This window comes from Dama dama, chromosome 26, assembly GCF_033118175.1.
Source record: "Dama dama isolate Ldn47 chromosome 26, ASM3311817v1, whole genome shotgun sequence".
NCBI classification, from domain to species: Eukaryota; Metazoa; Chordata; class Mammalia; order Artiodactyla; family Cervidae; genus Dama; species Dama dama.
In genome coordinates this window covers 30,898,603-30,921,376 of record NC_083706.1, presented here as the reverse complement: position 1 = coordinate 30,921,376, position 22,774 = coordinate 30,898,603, and the positions used below count along the sequence as shown (strand labels likewise).

Here is a 22,774-nt window from a genome sequence, read left to right as displayed (position 1 = left end):
ACATGGTCTTATTTGGAGGTGGGGTCTTTACACAGGCAACCAAGTTAAAGCAAGGCCATTAGGGTAGATCCTAACTCAATAGGATTGGTATCCTATGGTTTTTCCAGTAGTCATGTATGGATGTGAGAGCTGGACCATAAAGAAGGCTGAAAGTGTAAGTCACTCAACCGTGTTTGACTCTCTGTGACCCCATGGACTGTAGCCCACCAGTTCTTCTGTCCATGGGATTCTCCAAGCAGGAATACTGGAGTGGGTGGCCATTTCCTTCTCCAGGGGATCCTTCCCATCCAGGTATCAAACCTGGGTCTCCTGCATTGCAGGCAGACTCTTTACCGACTGAGGCGCCAGGGAAGTAGAAAGAAGGCTGAGTGCCAAAGAATTGATCCTTTCAAACTGTGGTGCTGGAGAAGACTCTTCAGAATCCCTTGGACAGCAAGATCAAACTACTCAACCCTAAAGGAAATCAACCCTGACTATTCATTGGAAGGACTGATGTTGAAGCTCTAATTCTTTGGCCACCTGATGCAAAGAGCCAATTCACTGGGAAAGACCCTGATGCTGGGAAAGATTGATGGCAGGAGGAGAAGGGGACGACAGATGATCAGATGGTTGGATGGCATCACTGACTCAATGGACATGAGTTTGAACAAACTGTGGGAGATGGTGAGGGACAGGGAAGCCTGGCGTGCTGCAGTTCATGGGGTCTTGAAGAGTTGGACATGACTGAGGAACTAAACAACCATCTTCTTAAAATAGGGAAATTCAGACACAGAAATACATATGGAGGGAAGACAATGTGAAGAGACAAGGGGAGTAGATGAGGAATGAAGCTTCCCAGTGCTGAGAAGAAACCAATCTTGCTGACATTCTGATCTCCAGCCTCCAGAACCATGAGACAATGCGTTTCTGTTATTAAAGCCACTTTTTCGCAATACACAGTTCGTGATACTTTGTTTTGGCAGCCCCAGCAAACCAATTAGGATGATTTTTCTGTAATAAACTTGACTTTTTAGACGTTTTGATTTATATAAAAATGTAGCATCGTATGGAACGTGACCATATTTTACCCACCTCGTATGTGGTTTATCCTATTAGTAACATCCTACCATTAAAGAACAAATTAACAGTTACCATTAAAGAACAAATACTGATATATTGACTTACATCTACTGTTTACTCCAGAAATACTAAATTTTAATACATTTAATTGTCTAAATTCTTCAAGACACTATGTACCATGATATCTTTTAGATGACTAATACTTTACTAACTTGCATTTGGCTTTTCTTCTTTATTTTTTTTTGAAAGCACCAGTGTTTTTCAATGGACAAATTATTTTTCTCATAGTTATTACTATAGAGTTCTTCATTAGAACCAGAAATTTTTAAAAAGCATATAACTTTACAAGATGCACACTTTTATATCTGGACTAAATTTTCTGCCTAATCCACTAGAAAGTTAAAATCCAAGTGGGTTGTCTTTCTGACCAATCATTTGACTGATTATTAAGAAAAATAATTAAATGCCCTATTAAAACAAGTCTTATCTTTCAAACCGTCAGTTGATCATCACAAAACTAAAATAACTATAGATAATAAAAAGTCTCAACTTCTGAAATCACTGGAAATAAAGCCAGAGAGAAGTTACAAGCAGTCAAGTTTCCTAAAAGTACCTATCAGCAAAGCGTGCTGCAGCAAAACAGCAACCCCAAGGCATCGGACTCGACGAGAGAGAGAGCTCATTGCCAAGGAAACTGGCCCGGAATCTCCTTGGAGACTGAAGGCGGCAGCTTCTCTGTGGCTGCTGCAGTCTGGCACAAGAAGTACTCGTGGCCTGGCATGAGTCACGTCATTAGAGGCACATCTTCCACGCAGGCCCTTCACTAGCTACACAGATGTGCGTGCACAGGGTGGACATTTCATATTTGTCTGACAGTGGGTGAATCTGTGGAATTCACAGGGCAGAAAGAAGCCTGGAAACCAGCCAAGACTGTCAACACACAACAGGGAACACGTGCCCGCTCAGGAGGCCTGTGAGTCACCCTGCCTGGCCTTTCGTTGGAGCAGGTTGAGTATCTACTGGTCTCACTCCTTGCTTGTCTCTGGATTTCCTCCAGGCTCAAGATCCACAGAGAACAGCTCTTGCAGGTGACAGGGGTCCATGAAGAAGCAGCAGGGCGGGCCTGGCAAGGTTACTGTGAAGGCCACCTGGCACCACAGCCTCAGTCTCTGGAATTCTTAAAATTGGTTTTGTTTTGACTTTTCCTCCCTTAGGAACAGATTCAAATTTAGTTAGAAAAAGGAAGGGGGAGAGTTAATTGCACAGGAGTGGAATGGAATTAGAATGTGCAATATGAAGGTCACCCTTGCCTCACTGATTCCTCTCTGACATTCTGTTCTGAGAAGACAGGGAAGTGGGAGAAGGTGTGGGAGACCAACAAGCATAGAGTGAAGAAATATATTCCTAAGCCCAGTGATTCTCCCCCAAAGTCTTGGATTTAAACAGCACTGTCTAACTCAACCTGCATAAGAGTGCTCTATTAATACTGCATCTCCAAGGCATGTGAGTTAACCTGTGTGCCTGAAAGCATTTTCTGAATACTCCCAGGAGACTGAACATATCATGAGTATATGCCCCTATAGAGCTAAAGCCCCAGGAAGTATACAAGCACTGATTTTGGAAATGGATATTGAGAGAGGAAGTAATGACCTGCCTCTTGAGAAACCTGTATGCAGGTCTGGAAGCAACAGTTAGAACTGGACATGGAATAACAGACTGGTTCCAAATAGGAAAAGGAGTACGTCAAGGCTGTATATTGTCACCTGGCTTATTTAACTTATATGCAGAGTACATCATAAGAAATGTTGGGCGGAGGAAGCACAAGCTGGAATCAAGACTGCCGGGAGAAATATCAATAACCTCAGATATGCAGATGACCACCCTTATCACAGAAAGTGAAGAAGAACTAAAGAGCCTCTTGATGAAAGTGAAAGAGGAGAGTGAAAAAGTTGGCTTAAAGCTCCACATTCCGAAAACTAAGATCATGGCATCCAGTCTCATCACTTCATCGGAAATAGATGGGGAAACAGTGGAAACAGTGGCTGACTGTGTTTCTGGGCTCCAAAATCGCTGCAGAAGGTGACTGCAGCCATGAAATTAAAAGACACTTACTCCTTGGAAGGAAAGTTATGACCAACCTAGACAGCATATTAAAAAGCAGAGACATTACTTTGTCAACAAAGGTCCATTTAGTCAAGGCTACGATTTTTCCAGTGGTCATGTATGGATGTGAGAGTTGGACTATAAAGAAAGCTGAGTGCCGAAGAACTGATGCTTTTGAACTGTGGTGTTGGAGAAGACTCTTGAGAGTCCCTTGGACTGCAAGGAGATCCAACCAGTCCATCCTAAAGGAGATTAATCCTGGGAGTTCATTGGAAGGACTGATGTTGAAGTTGAAACTCCAATACTTTGGCCACCTGATGCGAAGAGCTGACTCATTTGAAAAAACCCTGATGCTGGGAAAGATTGAGGGCAGCAGGAGAAGGGGATGACAGAGGATGAGATGGTTGGATGGCATCCCTGACTCAATGGACATGGGTCTGAGTGGACTCCAGGAGTTTGTGATGGACAGGGAGGCCTGGGGTGCTGCGATTCATGGGGTCGCAAAGAGTCAGACACGACTGAGCAACTGAACTGAACTGAATGGAATGACCATAGAAGCTGAAGCTGAAACTCCAGTACTTTGGCCACCTCATGCGAAGAACTGACTCATTGGAAAAGACCCTGATGTTGGGAAGGATTGAAGGCAGGGGGAGAAGGGGACGACAGAGGATGAGATGGTTGGATGGCATCACTGACTCGATGGACATGAGTTTGAGTAAGCTCCAGGAGTTGGTGATGGACAGAAGCCTGGCGTACTGCAGTCCATGGGGTTGCAAAGAGTCAGACACGACTGAGTGACTGAACTGAACTGAATGACCACAGCGTGATTTCAGACGAAGAACCTATTTAGAAGTTAGAAGAGGTGTCAAGATTAGCCAATAGAAAATAAAAGGACTTAAAGCAATAAAATCAGAAGAAACTACACAGATGTGAAAACCTAACTAAGAAAATGAATAGAACCACCAGAGTGCAGCAGCCAAGGGCATGGTGTCATCTGATCATGTGGTCTAAAGGTCTCCCAGTGAAGCCGCAGTAAACCTGCTACACCTCAGCTTCTATAGCAACAGAACCCCTGTCGCAGGGCAGTGCAATCACGATGGGAAAGACCGTAACCAAACAAGTCTCTAGAGGCAGAATTATAATAAGGAAATTGCTTTGAAGAACCAAGCAAGACTATGAGAATCCTATTAAAAAAAAAATCATTAAGCTCTATAACAATATGCCTAAAGCCACCTTTGATCCAATATTCAATAAGAAATCCCAGAAAACCATATGTGCGTCACATGAGTTATTTTCTTCCATTGAAAGCCTATCATTTAGTTACCTGATTCAGACATGTTTCCATTTTTCAGTGACTGATAGAAATGTATGACCTTTAGTTTCTAATACACGTATGTGAACATTGGTGATGTTTGTGCAATATATTTTTCTAATAATCTACAGTCCAAATTTCTAATGTAAGAAACTCCTAAATCCACTGTAAACTAGAATTAGCACTGATAATTCTGAAAGCAAACAAGCTTTTTAGAGCTAATGTTTATCAAATATTTATTACGTGCTGTGCAGCAAAAAATATTCCACTTATACTAGTACTTCCTAGAAGATAGCGATCTGAATATCTTTAATAATAATTACACAATAAGCATTACTTAGGACTGTTTAAGGTAAACTAGGTCATATGGTTGTCTTACAGGGAGGGGTCCCTGTAGGTGACATTAGAGCCATTCAGGTTTTAAAGAACATGAACTGAACCCCATATGCCAGGCAGATCCTTACTGGGCTTTGCTAGAAGCTCATTCCGGACCAACAAACAATGGTATCATTTATAGACTGATAGATTCATTCTCACTTATCTTGATGACGATTTTTAAATTTATTAATGGCATAATTACCTTGAACGTAGCACTTAAAATTCTTAGATTTTTCCCTTAGCAAACTACTCAGGGAAAAAAGTTTAACTTCTTTGTTTTCCCTTGGCAGCTCAGTAATGAACATAGCTTTTATATTTTCAAAGTTTTGGTGGTCTTTGGTTTATTTTCTGACAATGCTAAGACCTGAGCGGGGGTGGGCTGAGAAGCCTTGACAGCTAGCAATAGCCAGCTGTGTGTTCCCCTGGGAAACATCAACATTTGCACAGAATGTTAATATCAGATGAGGACTCTCTAAGATGGTGATGGAACAAGATGAAAGCAATCTATAATCACATCTGAACAGAAATTTTAAAAAAATCTGTACAATTACAAAAATGATCAAATATCACCCTCCCCTGTAAGCGACCCTTGCTGATTTTCCAGTGACAACTCTAGCTCCCATCTAGCCCTCTTGTGTAGATGACGACAACTGGGTTGGCCAGAAAGTTCATATGGGTTTTCCTGTAAGATTTTATGGAAAAACCCAAGGGAGCTTTTTGGTCAACTCAATAGGATGTTCAATGCTAGAATTGCCCCTCACTTTCTGACAGTACCCAATTCTTGAATAGAACATCCAAGTCCTTTAATCCATCTGATATTACCCAACTCAGGTACAAATCCTATAACAATTCCTAACACCCACCCTTTTACTGGATGCCCTATCATTCCTCATAGTGTACAGGCTCCCTTGCTATAGCAAGTTAATAAACCTAATTCTGTTTATTCTGATCTTGGTGGGCACTGACAATCTTTTAGGTTAATTTTCTAGCTTAATCCATACAAAAACCCTAGAATATTTTCTATTACTAATATTACATATTACTATTATGATTATAATGCAAATTAACAATATATTGAACCATGTTATAATCATTAAGTATATTAATATTAAAATTATATTACTAATATTATGGTATACTTCAATATTATTATTAGGCATATTATTAATATAAAATAATATGATAACTAATTATAGGATATATAAGCTTAGGGTGGTTGAGATCTTTGATCAAAGTCAAGAGCTAGTAAGGGGCAAAACATGGGTTTTTAACTCCAGTAATCCAACAAAACCGGAGAAGGAAATGGCAACCCACTCCAGTGTTCTTGCCTGGAAAATTCCATGGACAGAGGAGCCTGGTGGGCTGCAGTCCATGGAGTCACAGAGTCGAACACGACTGAGTGACTAACACACAATCCAACAAAAATAATGCAGTTGAACCAATAGTAAATAGTAATACTATTGAACCAATAGTAAATAAACTGTGATTTATCATAGTATTAGTCACTCAGTTGTGTCAGACTCTTTGCAACCCCATGGACTGCAGCACGTCTGGTTTCCCTGTCCTTCACTATCTCCTGGAGTTTGCTCAAACTCCTGTTCATTGAGTAGGTGATGCTATCCAACCATCTCATCCTCTGTTACTCCCTTCTCCTGCCTTCAATCTTTCCCAGCATCAGGGTCTTTTCCAATGAGTCAGTTCCTCGCATCAGGTGGCCAAAGTGTTGGAGCTTCAGCATCAGTCCTTCCAATGAATATTCAGGTTGATTTCCTTTAGAATTGATTGGTTGGATCTCCTTGCAGTCCAGGGGACTCTCAAGAGTCTCTATAATGGGACTGTTTCTCCCAGTTCATGACAATACATAAAATTCTACAGTAAAACATTCTGAATTATCAAATGTCTAGTTTTCATTAAACAATAATGTGTCTTTTCCATTTCAAAGGGCACTTCAGAATCCTACTGTGTTGCAGTTAATTATATGTGTATCTGGTAGAGGTCTTCATTTCACCTTGGCAAATCTGGCCTTTTTATGACTTGGCTTTACTACAGATGCATAAGTTATCAACTTACTGCCTGGAGAGCTGGGGCAATGAACATCACAGATAACCTAATACCACTGATTAAACTGGCATGCAAATAAGTGACAAGTATATAAAAGTCAGAATAACACAGTCTTTTAAAAGATAAGTGCGTGAGCTCACAGGCTCAGGAGATGTCAGAAAAAAGTAGAAAATGACCACCCAGGCCAATCCTGCCATTTAGCAGAGGAGAAAGGCACAGTAGTTTGATAAGAAAGCTCATTTAAAGTCTTACACCTGGGACAAGCCAGGTTAGGACTAGCCCTCACATCAACTAGCTCTTAGCCAACATTCTTTCCACTAACCTCCATTAGAAAATTGCATCCTTCAGTAATGTTTGACCAGGTGGGCTTGCCCATGATCACTGAATACACTTCTCAGGAATTACAGTGAATTTACCAATGGTGGGGGTGGGGCAGAGGGGAACCACTGTCCCTATACCCTGCAACTCTAAGTGATGCTGTGGGCAAAAGGTCCTTCAGAAATAGGCCCTGAGCAGACCAGAGCACCAGTGTTGAAGGCACTTACTTGATGGCGGCTTGGAGCTTCTCACACAGAACGGTGAGCACGGAGACGAGGTCATCACAGAGGGACTCTACTGTTGACCCTTCAAACAGAGGAGGTGACAGGCATCAGACATCAGCGGCAGAGCACTACAGGCTTCCTCAACACTCCTTCCCATCCTCTGCTTTTGATACTTTCAGGACTGAAAAGATGATTTTCAGATGCTGAGCCTTTCTCAGGCCCCCAAAAGTATCGGAGAGAAGAATTAAATATCATCATTCCTCAAGACACTCAAAAGATAATCCAGGAAGGAAATACGAGACTATTAATTATAAGTAAGGTTCATTCACACTTAATGAAAAAAGATTTGGTTAATTTAAGAAACAACACAACTGATAACAATTTTCTCAATATTTTAGCCAGCAGACTATACATGTATCCCTTATTCTGGTATCTTGAATTTCTGGGTCTTCTGAGCAGACTTGAGTTCTATCCCAGAGAGATAAACTACAGTGGCATGAAGGAAAGATGGGCTTTTCAAACTCAGAAACTAGGGAAAGGGGCAAAATAAGTTAGTCACCATCTCCACCTATTTCAGCTATTTGTCCAGCATCCTCAGGGTAATCGGCCTTTGTTGTTAAAGGAGCAACAGTCAGTGTCAGAAAAAATAATTTTCCCTCCAGACACATTCATGTCCAGAATCTAGCAACAAAAATCCCACAGAACTGTACTAGAAAAAGGTTGAAATTCAGAATCTGTGCAAGTACTGGTCCACAGCTTGTTGACTGCATGAGCTCGGATAAGCTTCAGTTTTGCTTCAATTAAGCTTAAGTTTGGTATTTGGCAAGCAGGGTTAAATAATAACAGTCTCAGAACTGCTAGGCCAAGGGACAAGTGGAAGCATCTGCTTTTTTAAAATAAAAACCTGTGGAGATCTATACAAATGTGGCCAAGTATTTGAGGAATGTATAAATGCATGAATGAATGACCATGAGGTCCAAGAAAAGGGAGAAAAAAATGCCAGAAGTGTAAGAAGAAAAATAAAAATAAAATTGAAAGATGGCAGGGAAATGAGAAACGGCTGATCCTCAGAATTTAGGAACTTAAATGCAAAAAAAAAAAAAATATTGAGAGATGATAAAGTGCAATGATAAAAGACAGTTTAAAATAAATGAAACCCATAAAGAAACTCGAAATTTAATTTTAGGTAAATTTCAAATGAGTCCATCAATTTTTTACTGATACAATATTTAAATATGCATCCTTAACCAAGAGAACTTTGATTTCTTTTTTCGTTTATAAAATCATCCTACATTAAAGTGAAAACATTGTGGGAACTGCAATAATCAAGAGATGAAAAATCGTGGCTCATACCACTGAGAGCTTCAAAAGGTGAAAAGATGCTGCAGCACTTGTAGCCCAAGAATACAAGGAAATGTGACAAAAACACACTCAAGCAATGCTCTAGAAAATGACCTAAAGCAGTCATTTTCTTTCATTTCTTCTTTTTCTTCTAATTGTGGCTGTTTAGCTACTTCTTTCTCTTCCTTACATTCTCTCTCTTTCCTTTTCTCTCTACCCTACCCCTTCCTTCCCATTATTAACTGGCAAAAACATCAAAGTAAAATTTTTTTTTTAGCATTAAAAAAATATTTATTTGACTGCACCAGGTCTTAGATGTGGCCCTTGGGATCTTCAGTGCAGTATGTGAACTCTGTGGCTTGTGGGATCTAGTTCCCTGACAGGGACTGAACCCAGGCCCCCTGTATTGGGACTGTAGGGTCTTAGCTACTGGACCACTCTGGAAGTACCCTCAACATTTTAAAAATTACTGAATAAAACCCTAGATGAAACTGATATTTTGGTTTTTCAATCAGATGATTTGAATTCTTCATCTCTTTTACAGAAAACATTACCATCAAAAATTTTCAAGGAAGCAAAGTGCTTGTCTATTATAGTGGACATTTTTTCCTTTCCTATGAGTCAGAATGAAAGTTCCTTACCTTGATTTCATTTGCTACTTAAACCTGGCTGGCTGTCCTTCCCTGTGAGATGACTTATTTTTCGTAACAAAACTTCATAAACATCCTCCAGGTGTAATAGCACTTGATGCCAGTCAAGTTTCTGCCATTTTATATTCCAGTTCTCATTTTAAGAGGTAATGAACCTGACTTCATGAAGAATAAAGTAACTACAGAAACCAGCCTCCAAGAGGAAGGTGTGTGAAGAGCTAATTTCCCTGGCACAGTTGGAGCAGGAACAGGTATGGCTGGCAGAGGATGTAGGAGCAGAAGGAAACGACGGCTGATTAAAGGTAAGCAGAGCCAAGGAGAAGGGGAGGCTAACCCAAGAGCTTTTCCTCAGCGTTACCTCCGCATACTGAGCACACAGTAGGTGTTCTTATACCCACTTTTTCAACTGAATGTGCAAAAATCAAATCCCATACCTTGACTCCTGAATTCCTGGGGGACATCCGGGTTTTCAATTATCTAGTAAGGGAGACACACACAGGACAGTTAGGAGATTCAGGCAAGAAAAATCCTGACTGTTCCATGATGGAAAGGTCTAGGAAACAAAATGTCATCTGAGTGTTCTGGGTTCTGCTAACTCACCTAGGTGCACCAGCTAGCTGGTATCCAGCTCTCAATAGCATCTCACTACTCATGGCACTTATGAAAAGGCTATGATGTCTGGGACTGAGTGATTATCAGCTTCAAAAGTAACTCAGCCAAGAGTCCACAACTCCCTGGAAGTTTAAGCCCTACGGTGCACTGGATCATTCTAGACTGTTGTAGAGCTATGACTGTGGGCAGTACCTGCCTAAACACGTGAGTTCTCTTTGCACAAAGAACAATTTGTCCCAAAGTCACAAACAAGCACTCTGAGTGGCACCTAGTGAATACAGATTCTTAGTCATAAGGAGGATCAGGTTCCTGGACTTTGATGTACAGGTCCACGATGGCTGCTGGTCAGAAGCACCAGGTTCCTATTTGAGGGGGGAGGGTATTAACTTTCAGTTGTCTGACCAGACAGACCACTCCAGGTCACCACTAGGTAGATCTGGGAGTATCAGGATAGAGGCAGAACCTTGAGGGAAGGGAGAAGAGGAAGGAAAAGATATTTACTAGTAGTAAGACTTACTTCCCATTGTAGGGATAATCCAGTGACTATTGAGTTGAGAGCAAGAAGGCGGCCCTTCAGTCTCCCTACATCTTAGCACTGGGAGATAATAAGAAGGCATTTTCATGCTAGTTAACTACCAGATATAAATTATTGCTACAGTGCTGATCTTTTTAAAGCTTGTTACAGGCACATATTTCTACTAGTCTCTGTTCATAAATTTGGAAGCTCAGCAGCTTCCACAGAATTTTGGGGAAGTGCAATGTTAATGCCGATAGCTCATCACATGGCTAAATATTAAGGCCAGAACAACATTTTTTGTAGGAAATCAATCTGAATCACTTTTATGGAGGGGAGAACTATTATCTCCTACTCCCCAGATATTTACATATGGCATTTTTTCTTTTTAAAATGCTTAACAATAATTTAACAATGGCTTTTGTCATTGAAATAATTCAGTAATAACGCTTGATAGTAAACTCAGGGTTTCTAAGGATACAAAACAAAATTAAACTGAGTAATCTGCCCTGGGCATAGGGATGGGGAGGGGCTAGACATTAAGTTGATGACACACTTCATGCTAAGCTTTTGGCATTCTAGATTTATTTTCTTTCCACTGTCTTTAAGTCTTTCTAATTCTGAGATGGCTTGTGATGTGTTTCCAGTGATGGGTCATGCTAAGCACTATACACATCTTCTCCAAGTAATGCTAGTGTCCCATGGGAGGACACGCAGCCTCACCATTCCTACGGACCATTCCCCTGTAATAGCTTTTTTCAATAACCATTCTTAGGTAGTAAAACTTATGTCTCCCTCTACTAGACTTCAAATGTACTTCAAATGTTAGCATCCTGAGAATCATGTTTTTCTGGGACACAAAAACATCTCCAGGGACCTACTGAGTAATAGAAAGGAAATTAACAGGAAACACTAATTTTCTATCTAATTTGGGATCTTGCCCCCGGATAGGGTGAGTCCAGATGGTCAGTGACAAGCAGGCCCAGAAGGCTGATTAGCTACATCATACACAGGATACAGGCACACAGCCTTCCAGTTTTATCAGACCTCTGCAACTATACCTGTCATCTTACCTGTCACTCTAACAGAAGAGCAAGATGAGCTAGAAATCGGTCTTTTTACTTAAAACCTAAAATTCTTCTACTTAAAAATTTCAAAGTATGATTAAATAAACTAATATAATTGAAATCACTTTGAGATGACAAAGTGTCATTTTAATGCTTCATCTTAAAACAACATTGTTATAGTATTTCACATCACATTGCCATCTAGCAAGGATGGAACGTGATTGGATACTAATATAAGGACTCTCAACATTTTAGGTTTGTTTCCATTAAAAATACTTTTTTCTTTTAATACTTTCTACTTACAGACTTGAATTTCTTTTAAACTAATATTTCTACAGCATCATATTCAAAACCCTAGTATAAACAAAATAGTTTAAACAATAGTTTTTAACAAAAAAAGCTAATGTAATAAAAATATCTCAAGTTTAAACAATTTTTAATAGAAATTTAGGCTTTAGATATAGCAAACAAAAAAATCAGTTTTTTTTTTTCAGATTAGTGTTTTATTTTTTTAAACACTGGCTGCCAGATCACATGTTAATAACTTGGACTGGACTCAGGAAGGAGACCAGGGCATTTGTTCTGGCTCTTTCACTGATAAGCTCATTAACTCTAGATTTCAATTTCACCTCTCTGGGCTTCATCTTCCCCACTTGTTTTTCTGAGGAATAAAATAATTTGACCAGATAATCTCTACTGTTTCACTCAACTCCATAATTTTCTAAAAATTAGAAAATAACTGAAGTTAAAAGTCAGAAATAGTTAAAGTTAAACATGAACTCTTCATTTCTATAAAATTAATTTCTGAGATATTCTGGATTGCCGCTGGAGATATCCTATTCTAAAATAATAACAAGTGTTCATTCAGAATACTTTTTGCAGATTTTAAAAAATTTTAATCTCAATTATTAGAGACAGACTTTTTCTAAAAAAAAAAAAAAAACAACCACCAGTTTTGAAGAGGAATCATCTCCTCATTAACATTCGCAGAAGATAATATATACAAGAAGCCGATTACATTTACATTTTTTCCCAGGAATGCTCATTTTAAACAATCTGCTCAAGTTAAGAGCAAAAAGCTCAAGTGGGCTCTGATGACAGAGAGAAGATAAATTCAGCTTCTTCACTGCCACAGTCTTTTATTTCACAAAGAGAAACATGTACCCCAAGTCTCAAGGTGCGTAATTAACTGCCAGTAATTTTTCTTAATTTTGAATTTACTTCAGTGCTTGTTAATACATCACAATATTTTTATATAAAATTGTTCAACCTGCGATGTTTAGAACACGATTTTAAAAGAAAAGTGAGGTTTAAAATAATGACTTAACACGATGACCTAAACACAAGGAAAAAAAAAAACCTCTCTTTAAACTTTGGAGGGAAACAGGCAAAAACATATTTAAAGAGTTTAATTTATATAAATAAAAGTTCAAGTGGACCAAGCCAGCCCTTCCTAATGTTTGAGTAGGAAGCAGCCCTGGTGGGGGAGGGGCAAGCACAGAGGATGTGGGACACTCGTCACGCGATGACACAGAGTCACTGGCAAGACCGGGTGCACGTGTGGGATCCGAGAGGCTCACCGTGTTCTCCTGCCTTTGCCGTAGCTGTAAAGTCAGGTCACTCAGCATTTGGCTGAGAGTTGCCCGCACCGCGGTGTTTATGCTACGCTGGTGACAGCTACATATGTATGTTTCAATGCACACCTGGTGAGGAAAGAAGACAGCAACATACACACTCTGTAGATACCAGTTCTTCACCAACATGCTCTGGAAGTAATCGGAGGGGATGTTAAATTCCCTCTTACGTAGAAAGTCAGCCTGATATAGGGCTAGTTATCAATGAGTACTGTTAAATATTTTAAGTCCCTGGGAATTTGTTTTTAATCATAGTGGAAAAGTAATCTTTCCCTAAAGACAATCACTCTTCGAAGCTTCCCATTCTGAGCATCACAGAAGAATGCAAATGAGTAATTTTTAGATATGCCAAACAGTTCTATCCAAAACAAACTCAGGTGGCTGGAAATTAGTCAGGAAAAGTTCTCTCCATGGCAAAATAGGAACAGAATTCATTAACTCCTGAGTTGGGGAAAAGGGTTAATGAATCCCTTTCTCCTCTATGGACAAGGCTGACCTTGGATTAACTTTCTGTGCTCTTTTGGAAATCTGATAAAGGTGGGACACATCAGCTGTGTTACTAGGCAGTATGACTTAGGGTAAAAATGTTTTCCCGATTACTAAGCTGCATCTGAATTTAGAAAACTGTGAACAAACTATAAAAACCTGGTGAGAAGTTTCCTTGGGAAGCTCTTGTCACTGATTCTGTATACCCACTGAGGGAACTCTGCCAGCTCAGCTCATGGAGCTGTTACAGAATATTGGTTCCTACACAGTTGAAACCTGGGGCTCCAAAGCCAAGGTGACCCTGCACCCACAGAGACGGCTCTTATCTTTTTGCTCCTAAGCTGACATTTGAGAGCCACAGACTGGCCTCTGGACCGCAGCAAGGACTCCTGTGAAAGATAAATGCCTGCCGGTGCCCTGTCTCTGTTCCCTGTCCTAGATTCTGCTAAGCGAACATAAAGCCAGTTGTGATCCACTAGGGCCTTGCAAGTCTGAATGTCTAGTTGAACATTAGACAACTCCCTGAAGGCTGCAGCATGGAGAAGTCCCAATTTGGGGGGGAAAAAACCCCTCATTTGATGGTAACGATGTTAAATGGCACAGCTTTTCAGATTTTATTGCCTCTAATTCTTTTAGAAGCTATAGGAATGGGCATTGACAATAAATGCATGCTTTAAAAATTTTCCCACTTTTTCCTCTCCATAACGTATGTCATCCTTTTCATTTCCCAAGCATATTTAGTCCCACAAAAAGGAAAAGGGCGGGGGGGGGGGGGGGGCTTCCCTGGTGGCTCAGTGATAAAGAATCTTTCTGCCAATGCAGGAGACATGGGTTCAATTCCTCATCTGGGAAGATCCCACATGCTGCAGAGCAGCTACGCCTGTGTACCAAAACTATTAAGCCAGTGCTCTAGAGCCTGGGACCTGCAACTAATGAAGCCAGAGCACCCTAGAGCCCAGGCTCCATAACAACAGAAACCACTGCAGTGAGAAGCCTGTGCACCACAACTAGAGAAAAGCCTGAGCCGCAGCACAGCCAAAAATAAAGTTTAAAAAAAAGAAAAAAAGGGGGTAGGGATTTAATATACCTCGATTATTTTTCTAGGAGTAACTTCAAGTCTACAATGAAAATAACAGGGTTCTCACCCAAAGTAAAAGTGAACTTGCTCAGCTGTGTCCGACTCTTGGCGACCCCATGGACTACAGCCTACCAGGCTCCTCTGTCCATGGGATTCTCCAGGCAAGAATACTAGAGTGGGTTGCCATTTCCTCCTCCAGGGATGGCAAGTTTAATTTGATGACTGATAGCTGAGATGGGAGAGAAACTCAATGTGAACCTTTGCTGCTGCTACTGCTTAAGCTGGACCTTTCTGTTAGGCCTCATTATTAACAATCTTTTTGTAAAATTAACTAGGTAAGAGTACATATTTCCTAGCAGTTTAATTTACCTTCTATTGAATGCTTAATATTCCAAATGAGCCGTGAAAACTCAAAAATGTATTTGGAAGTTGGCTTAGATTAAGTTAAAAAATAAGAGCAAGTTCCAAAATATATATTTGTCAAGTTACCATTTTAGGGTATATTAGTTTTAAGGTCTTTTTCTCAAACAATCATGGATTATAATGTACCTGAAAGTAGAATTTATATGTACTTAGAAAAAAAGTGTTTTAATCTTGAAAGACTTTTACTTTTGCATGTGATGAAATAGTTTAAAAATTGTGAAAATACATCTGAGTGTGATATTTCACTATGATGAAACCAAATTCTCCACAGTGTAATTAGGCACACTCATATTATTTATACCTTAAGATCTAACAGTTTTCTTTAAATCTTATACTCTCCCAAGAAGTCTTTATAACTGTTGATCTTTAAGCTCTCTAAGCTTTGACATTATAAATTTAAGGGGGAATTTTAAGCTTAGAAGCATTAAAGATGAGATTAACTATCTGGAGAGCTGAACTACGCACTTAATATAAACATGATTTTCCTGAATATGGAGAGCCATTTATAGCCTGCTTTAAAAAACTATCAGTCCGTTTAGACTCAAGAAAGAACACATGCATGAAGAATGGGATCTGAAGAAACACAAACAGTGCTGTCAATGAATTTCATAAATATATTTCTATGACTTTTTAATGTTACCACCATTTTTAATGTTTAGGTGTTGTTATTACACATACAAAATGGGACATGACTTACTACAAGAGGCATTTTATAAAGGGAAAGGTAGGCATGTTTAATCTGCTTTGAAAAAAGATTAATCTAAGGAGCTCATTCTACTAACGTTGTGAATATAAATACTGAATATGACAAAGGGTATCCTTTTAAACTTAAAAATGATCATGTAACTGATAATATCACTTTCTTCAGGTACTCAGAAAGAGATGCTTTATCAGCTATCTTGACATCCTTTAAAGAAAAGTTTCTTAAACTTGTTGTATTAATAATAAATTGGTAAATCAGTAAGGTCTGCAGAATTAGGTTTTCCATAATAAACCTGAACACTGTAATTCAAGGCCAGTGATTTTTCATTTTGTGAATGTCTTTCTTCCCCTACCTCAGGACAGGGCTAAGATGAGCACATTGAATCAGAGAAGCTCAGAGAACACCATGTCCAAAATCAGGCTGAGTTTCTGGGAAGGGACACGTCAATTTCTTTTCATATCTCCAATATCAGTTCTATCTCCCCAAGCCCTTTGCTTTTGTGGTGCAGAACTGACACTTCAGAAGCCTCAGTTCTGCACCTCGACCAGAGGCTCAAAGGGCAAGTCAAATACCTTGGGAGAAGCCACCGGCCCTGGACTGTCAGGGAAGGCGCGAAGACACAGGGCAGTGAGGAGTGTCGTAAGGGACATTTTGATCATTTCATGCATTTGTGGACATCCAGCTTTATGGCATGCGAAACACAACTGAGGGGGAAAACACACATCGTTAATGATGCAAAACAGACCCCAAAGCAGAAGGAAAAAGAACAAGGAAACACAAGTCTGCAAGCCATACATAAGCAATGCAAATTTTGATTATCAAGTCAGTAGACTGATAAATAACAGTACTAGGTTACAGCCACGGTGGAATCACTATTATTAAACATGAAGCAGCATGGTGGAATGTACCAGATAGTCACTACACATTCACCAAAGGGATGATACATGTAAAGAAGCTGCCACAGTAGAAGTTTGCTTAGCTTTACAAAGTGCATATGATCTTCACTTTATTGAACTGTGCTTTTACCTTCTCTTTCCTATCTGAATGGGGTTAGCAGCATAGCTTTGTTAAAACAGTGCATGGTACTGACTGTTAGTCAAGAGCAGAGCTGGTATGTTTCTGATTGGAAAATTTTTATGGAGATGACAATTTATGGTAAATAAGAGATAGGATCAGAAATTAAGCTACAAAAAAGCACAAATGTCTCTTACGTGAATGTTTGCTGATCACAGTAGGATCAACAGAAATTTTGATTATTACTATAAGTCTAAACTCTACATTGCATCATGGTAACAGCAGTAGCTCTGCTGTTTCCAAGTAAATAGCAGTAACAGGTGGGTATGTGACAGGAGGCACCTCATCAAATGCAAGCACACAGGCATACGCACATACATACACACAGACAGAGCAAACTGGAGTTGCTTTATTATCATTAAGAAATAGCTATGTAAGTAAATCTAGTCTCATGCTTAGGTAGGGAAAGTTGCTGGTTTTCCTTTTGGATCTCAACTTACAAGGAAATTCTTAAAGTGCCCAGGGTTATTAAAAAAACTGACTATGACTTTGTTTTTCCTCCTTCGTGTTTTTCTTGGTTTCAGCTGGCACATTAAAATAGCTTAGGACACCGTAACCCATCAATTCCTGCCCCTTTTTGGGCAGAGCCTTCTGCTTCATCTACAGAAGGTCTACCAAACTCGAACCTCTGTCCAGTGAACCAACCCAAAATGAAGCAGAGGGGACCCCTGCATTGGTCCATGTGTCTTCTAGCTCTGGATAAGTTGTTCAAGAGCCACGCAAGTCAGAGGTTAAAGAAAGTGCTGAATTTCTTGCAAAGGACTAGTTTGCTCAATGCCCATCTCTGGCAGTAAGTAACCAAAGAACAGACACCCCACAGGAGTCAAACCAGAGTCAGCAGAGAGACTGGCCTATGAGGAAGGAAGGAATTTCTGGAAGGAAAAGTGGAGAAGCTCCTTAGAATGGGGTTTCCTCACTCCAGTAGCCTCAGCTGGTTTAAAGCAATGGGCCAGCTCCCTTGGCTGATTATTTTGCCAAGAGGTAGGGCTACCCCTCCCAGTCCTAAAGGGAACATGACAAATAAGATGCTTCCAAGATAAAAAGTACACAGGTGACCTGGTCCATTTTCCTGGATTATATCTGGAGACCTTCAGCTCCTAAATTGTAAAATATCTTATTCAAGGTATGGCTCAGAAATAATGCTATCACTGGGCAGAGTTAAAAGAAAAGAATCACTAGAATCACTGAATATTTAATGGGAAGTCAGCCCAATTAAAAAAATTCTTTAGTGATACCTAGAACCATTATATCAGAACCTTTGGCAGCAGGTCTTGATTTTCAGTGTTTTTTAAGTTCCCTGGGGGTAACAAGTGAAACTGTGTTAAACTTCCTGACGGTAATCAAATGCTCAGAAAAGATAAACTGAGTATCAATGTGTAAAGATACCCAAACAAGTGGCATATGCCTAATGATCACTTTAATCTATGGTCACAAAAAATGTAAAATGCATCAGTACTTCTGCTTCACATGTAAAACCACCATACAGTCATTCTCTAAATGCCTTGGTAAAGCAGATAAGAATCTCAAGAATTTCAGTTGGTTCCTACACTAATATGGCAAGATTTCACTAACATTTCTAAGACTGAGGGTATCTTGGAGGCAATATAGCATAGTGATTAATGGCACATATTTGAAATATAAAAGTCTGAATTTGAATATCTAAATTTTTTTCAATACTGTTTTCTATTTATGAACAAATCAACATAAAACAAGTCCAGATGGCTGTGGAAGGAGCTGTGCTGCTGACCTGCTTACAAAGAAAGCATGTCGACAGTGGAGTGGGTGCAACAATCAGACTTCAGCCCAGAGACCCCTTCCTCCCACCCACCTTAGGGTCTTCCTGACCTAAAGTCACTGGGCAAGCAAACTGACCTCCCTTTCTTTGGGATTCTTTATATAGTTGGGTTATGGTAAAGATCAAAAGAGGATGTGTGGGAAATACTACTTATTGACATGCCCTAGGAACGCAACCATCAGTAGTTACCATTATTAACTACTGTTTTGGAATTAAGGGATGGAGGATGGATGGAATGAAAATGGGAGATTCCTGAAAGTAAAATCTTAAAGAGAGAAAAAAAAAAAGAAAAGGTCTTTGAGAAAGACTTTGCTTGAGCTTGATAATATGCTATAGGATCAAAGACTAGGAGTTTTCCATGACTAAGATCAAACCAGCAAATAAATATTTATAAATGAGGCTTTCTCATGTAGAAAAATCCCACAGAGCAGCCTTTACCAGGCATGAGAATATGCCCTAATCTTACCAATGAAACAATAATCTCATTAACCATCTTCAATTCAGCTTCACAGAGCTTCAGGCTATGGCATCACCTCTTCCCTTAACCCTAAGGCCCTGGCGATTTTTACTCTGACAGTTTTTCCTATATTAAGGTAACTTAATCAGAACACTCAACACGTCTGCTAACTTGAACATAATAGTAAGAGAAATAATAAGGGTCTCGTTTTCATCCAATAAAAGAATTTTGTATCCATATGGAGTTTTAGTAATGATCATTCATGAAATTAAACAGAAAACATGTTGGCTGTTTCATAGCTGTCCAATTCTAAATTCGTTTCATATTTCTTATTTCTCCTGCATCACAGAACACCCTATTCTGAAAAACTGTCATCACTGCCATTTAATTAAGCAAGTTAAAGTTAGACACACAAATGAAGGCTGCCCTCTTATTTACATTTTCAGAGCTTAATGATCCTTTTATAGTTTCAGCAGTACCTTAGAAAAATAGCATCATTTTTCATACTTAAGTACACATTTCACTTCCTGATCAACAGGTTCCAGGGTAAGCAATGTTCCTGAGTAAATAGTCAGTGCAGACCAGAGTAAGAAAAAAGAATGTGTGAATTCTTCCCCCAATATTTCCAGAGGTGATTTAAATGATTTATTTTAAGGTGTTTTTATAAATTGTTTCCCTAGCTATATCTAAAGTGACAATAGGAGAAAAGATTTTTTTAAGTGAAAAACTTATTTTTATAAGAAATTCAACTACAATCAAGAAAGTTTCCAAGAGCTAAGTGGCAGTTTTAGGCTGAAATGTCCTGCTTTAAAAATAGAGATGCAGATTTTTCAAAGGCTAAATTAGCAGGTGGAAAGCATGTGAGAACCCACAAAATCACTGGGCCTCACTATGTCTACAGAATACCATTATTTTTGGGGCAGTCTCCTTTGTAGTTCATTCTTCTTGTAGATGAAAAATTATTTCTTAAGCATTTCCATGGTGAAACAACAAAGGGCTGTAAGCTATTTTGCCAATTTGAGGAAATACACAACAAAGGCAAAGTAAGAAAAATACTTATTCCTATCAGGTGTATCTGAAGTAAATAATGATTTCAAATAACTCTACTACTATCCTTTCTTAAATTACACAAGCATCATTCACTTAATAATCTACAATCTGTAACTACTGATCCATAAACTTGAGAAATGGAATATTTCCTGCCATCAGGGAACAAGGATGTCACAGTGACTGGCAACTGCAGCCACCACGGATGATGCCCTGGTGAACCCTGGGGTATTCTCTCGAACACCTGCCATTTCACAGCCGTCAAACTGCAGCCACTCCCCACGGTGAGCCCTAAGGAAACTCAGGATGTGGAAACACAGGATACTGGCCCCAGATAGGTGAGGCACTTATCAAACAAATGAATTCAGTGAGCCTAGACTCCAGCATCTTCACATACCTAGAAGAGCTCTAAATTCCTTAACTTGACATATCTGGTTTCTTTAAATTAACAACAATCTTTTGATGTTCCCGACTACCTGCCCTTTGTTGCAAACTCCTATATATCTGAGCCCCTCCCCTCACCTCCTCAGAGCAATTTCCCAGAGCTATCTGAGATTTTGTGTCCCAGGCTACAGTCCTCATTTTGCCCCAAATAATACTTAACTCCCAACTCTCACATTGTGCACATTTTTTTTTCAACAAGCTTATATTTATAAGTTGTTCTTAGGCTTTTCATATAAATAGATCTATTCCATATTTGTCTTATGCCAGATTATATAAGTATGGATTGGGGTAGGAGGCATATTTTTACAAGTTAACAGTGGGCCTTATTGGTGAAAACATACACTCAGAAGGAACAGTGGCAGATTAAATCATTAAAAGCATTTAAGAAATATGCTTGAAGTATATCAAGTAATGACAAATGGGAGGGAGACAGGGTTTAGCAGAACATGAAGAAAGACAAGGGAAATTAGAAGAATCAAAATCCTGCACTTACAAGGTGGCCACCATTAAGAGGATGTTATCGCTGGTGGGAGTCCCTACTTCATGGGGGTGGCTCGATTCTCCATGGCAGAGAGGTATGACAGCTCTCACCTAGGTCTCAGCAGGACACTATCTTTAGATCTCATTTTAATGAGACTATACCAATATTCACTTATGGCAGTGATTCTCAAAGTTTAATACGCTTATGAATCACATGGGATATCTTATTACAAGGCAGATTCTTATTCAGAGGTCTGGGTTGGGGTTCAAGGATCTGCATTTCTAATAAGCTCCCAGGCATCTGCCAAGTTGATCACACTTGAGGTTGCAGAGCCTCACAACTCCTTTCAATATGGTTTTACATCACGGCTTGTTGGAGAGAACAGTAACTATCAGAGCAGTGATTCTCAACTGGACTTCTACAGTAGAATCAGCCAGTGAAAGTGATAAGTGCAAATGTTAGTCACTCAGTCATTTCTGACTCTTTGCAACCCCATGGAGCCTGCCAGGCTCCTCTGTCCATGGGATTCTCCAGGCAAGAATAGTGGAGTGGGTTGCCATTCCCTTCCCAGGGATCAACCAGGGGCTTCACAAAATTTGTACACCCAGGTCCCTTCAAGATCAAAACACTCAGAATTCCTAAGGTGACCCTAGGCATCTTATTTTCACTAATACTTCCCAGGTGATTCAAATATGCAGGCTTTGAGGAAAACCACCAACATAAAAGTAGGGCCTCCAATGTTATGTAACTGTAAGTAGCCCATACATAAGAGAATTCATTTTGGGAGGGTAAAGAGAAGTCAAAATTTAATCAAGTAACTACTGAAAATAACCAGTCTTATTTAGGAACCTATGCAACCTTGTGGAAGCCTGTCTCTTGTTCTGATGTTCAGTCATCGTTTGTAGTGAACTTAGGCACAGTATTCCCTTCATAAAAAGATCTGTTTTAAAGATAAAAGGCAAGATCAATGCTGTGTCTGCAGGGTGCTCACCCCAGGAATGGTCTGGATGAAGGGAGAGGCAGCCCCTTGGAGGATTACCACCAATTTCCATGAGGCAAGCGTTAAGGGTCCCTGTAAGTGGCTCTTCCATGACCAGACTGTATAAAGGGTGTGTGTGTGTGTGTGTGTGTACAGAGTGTAGAGTGTAGAGACTGAAAGCTCAGTCTTGCTTCCTGGTCCTATCACTTCCTAGCTGTGTGGCTTGGAAAGTCAGTGGATCTCTCTCTGTGCCAGCTGCCTTATCTGTAAAACATGGATAATCAATAGCTCCTGCTTCACAGTACTGTTGTGCAGTTGATATGATTTAATACAGAGAAAATTCTTACAATGGTGCCTCGCAGAGAGTAAGCACTAAATATGTATTAAAGGCAGCCATGTGACACTTTGAGCATAAGCACTTGTCTCTCTTTATCTTTGGCTATGCTGGGTCTTCACTGCTGTCTGGGCTTTCTCTAGTTGCGGCAAGCGGGGGTTACCCCGTAGTTGCAGTGCACGGGCTTTCTCATTGCACTG

The 22,774-nt window shown here is 39.8% G+C and overlaps 1 protein-coding gene across 1 annotated transcript in view; it reads right to left on the bottom strand.

The window, feature by feature from the left end:
- Positions 1-22,774, bottom strand: part of ARFGEF3 (ARFGEF family member 3) — a 177,133-nt gene that overhangs the window by 80,243 nt on the left and 74,116 nt on the right. Inside the window, exons 6-8 of the mRNA XM_061130506.1 lie at positions 13,220-13,342; positions 9,881-9,923; positions 7,459-7,537 (exon numbers count right to left, since the gene is read on the bottom strand). Coding sequence (XP_060986489.1) covers positions 7,459-7,537; positions 9,881-9,923; positions 13,220-13,342 — 245 coding nt within the window. The remainder of the gene's footprint in view (positions 1-7,458; positions 7,538-9,880; positions 9,924-13,219; positions 13,343-22,774) is intronic.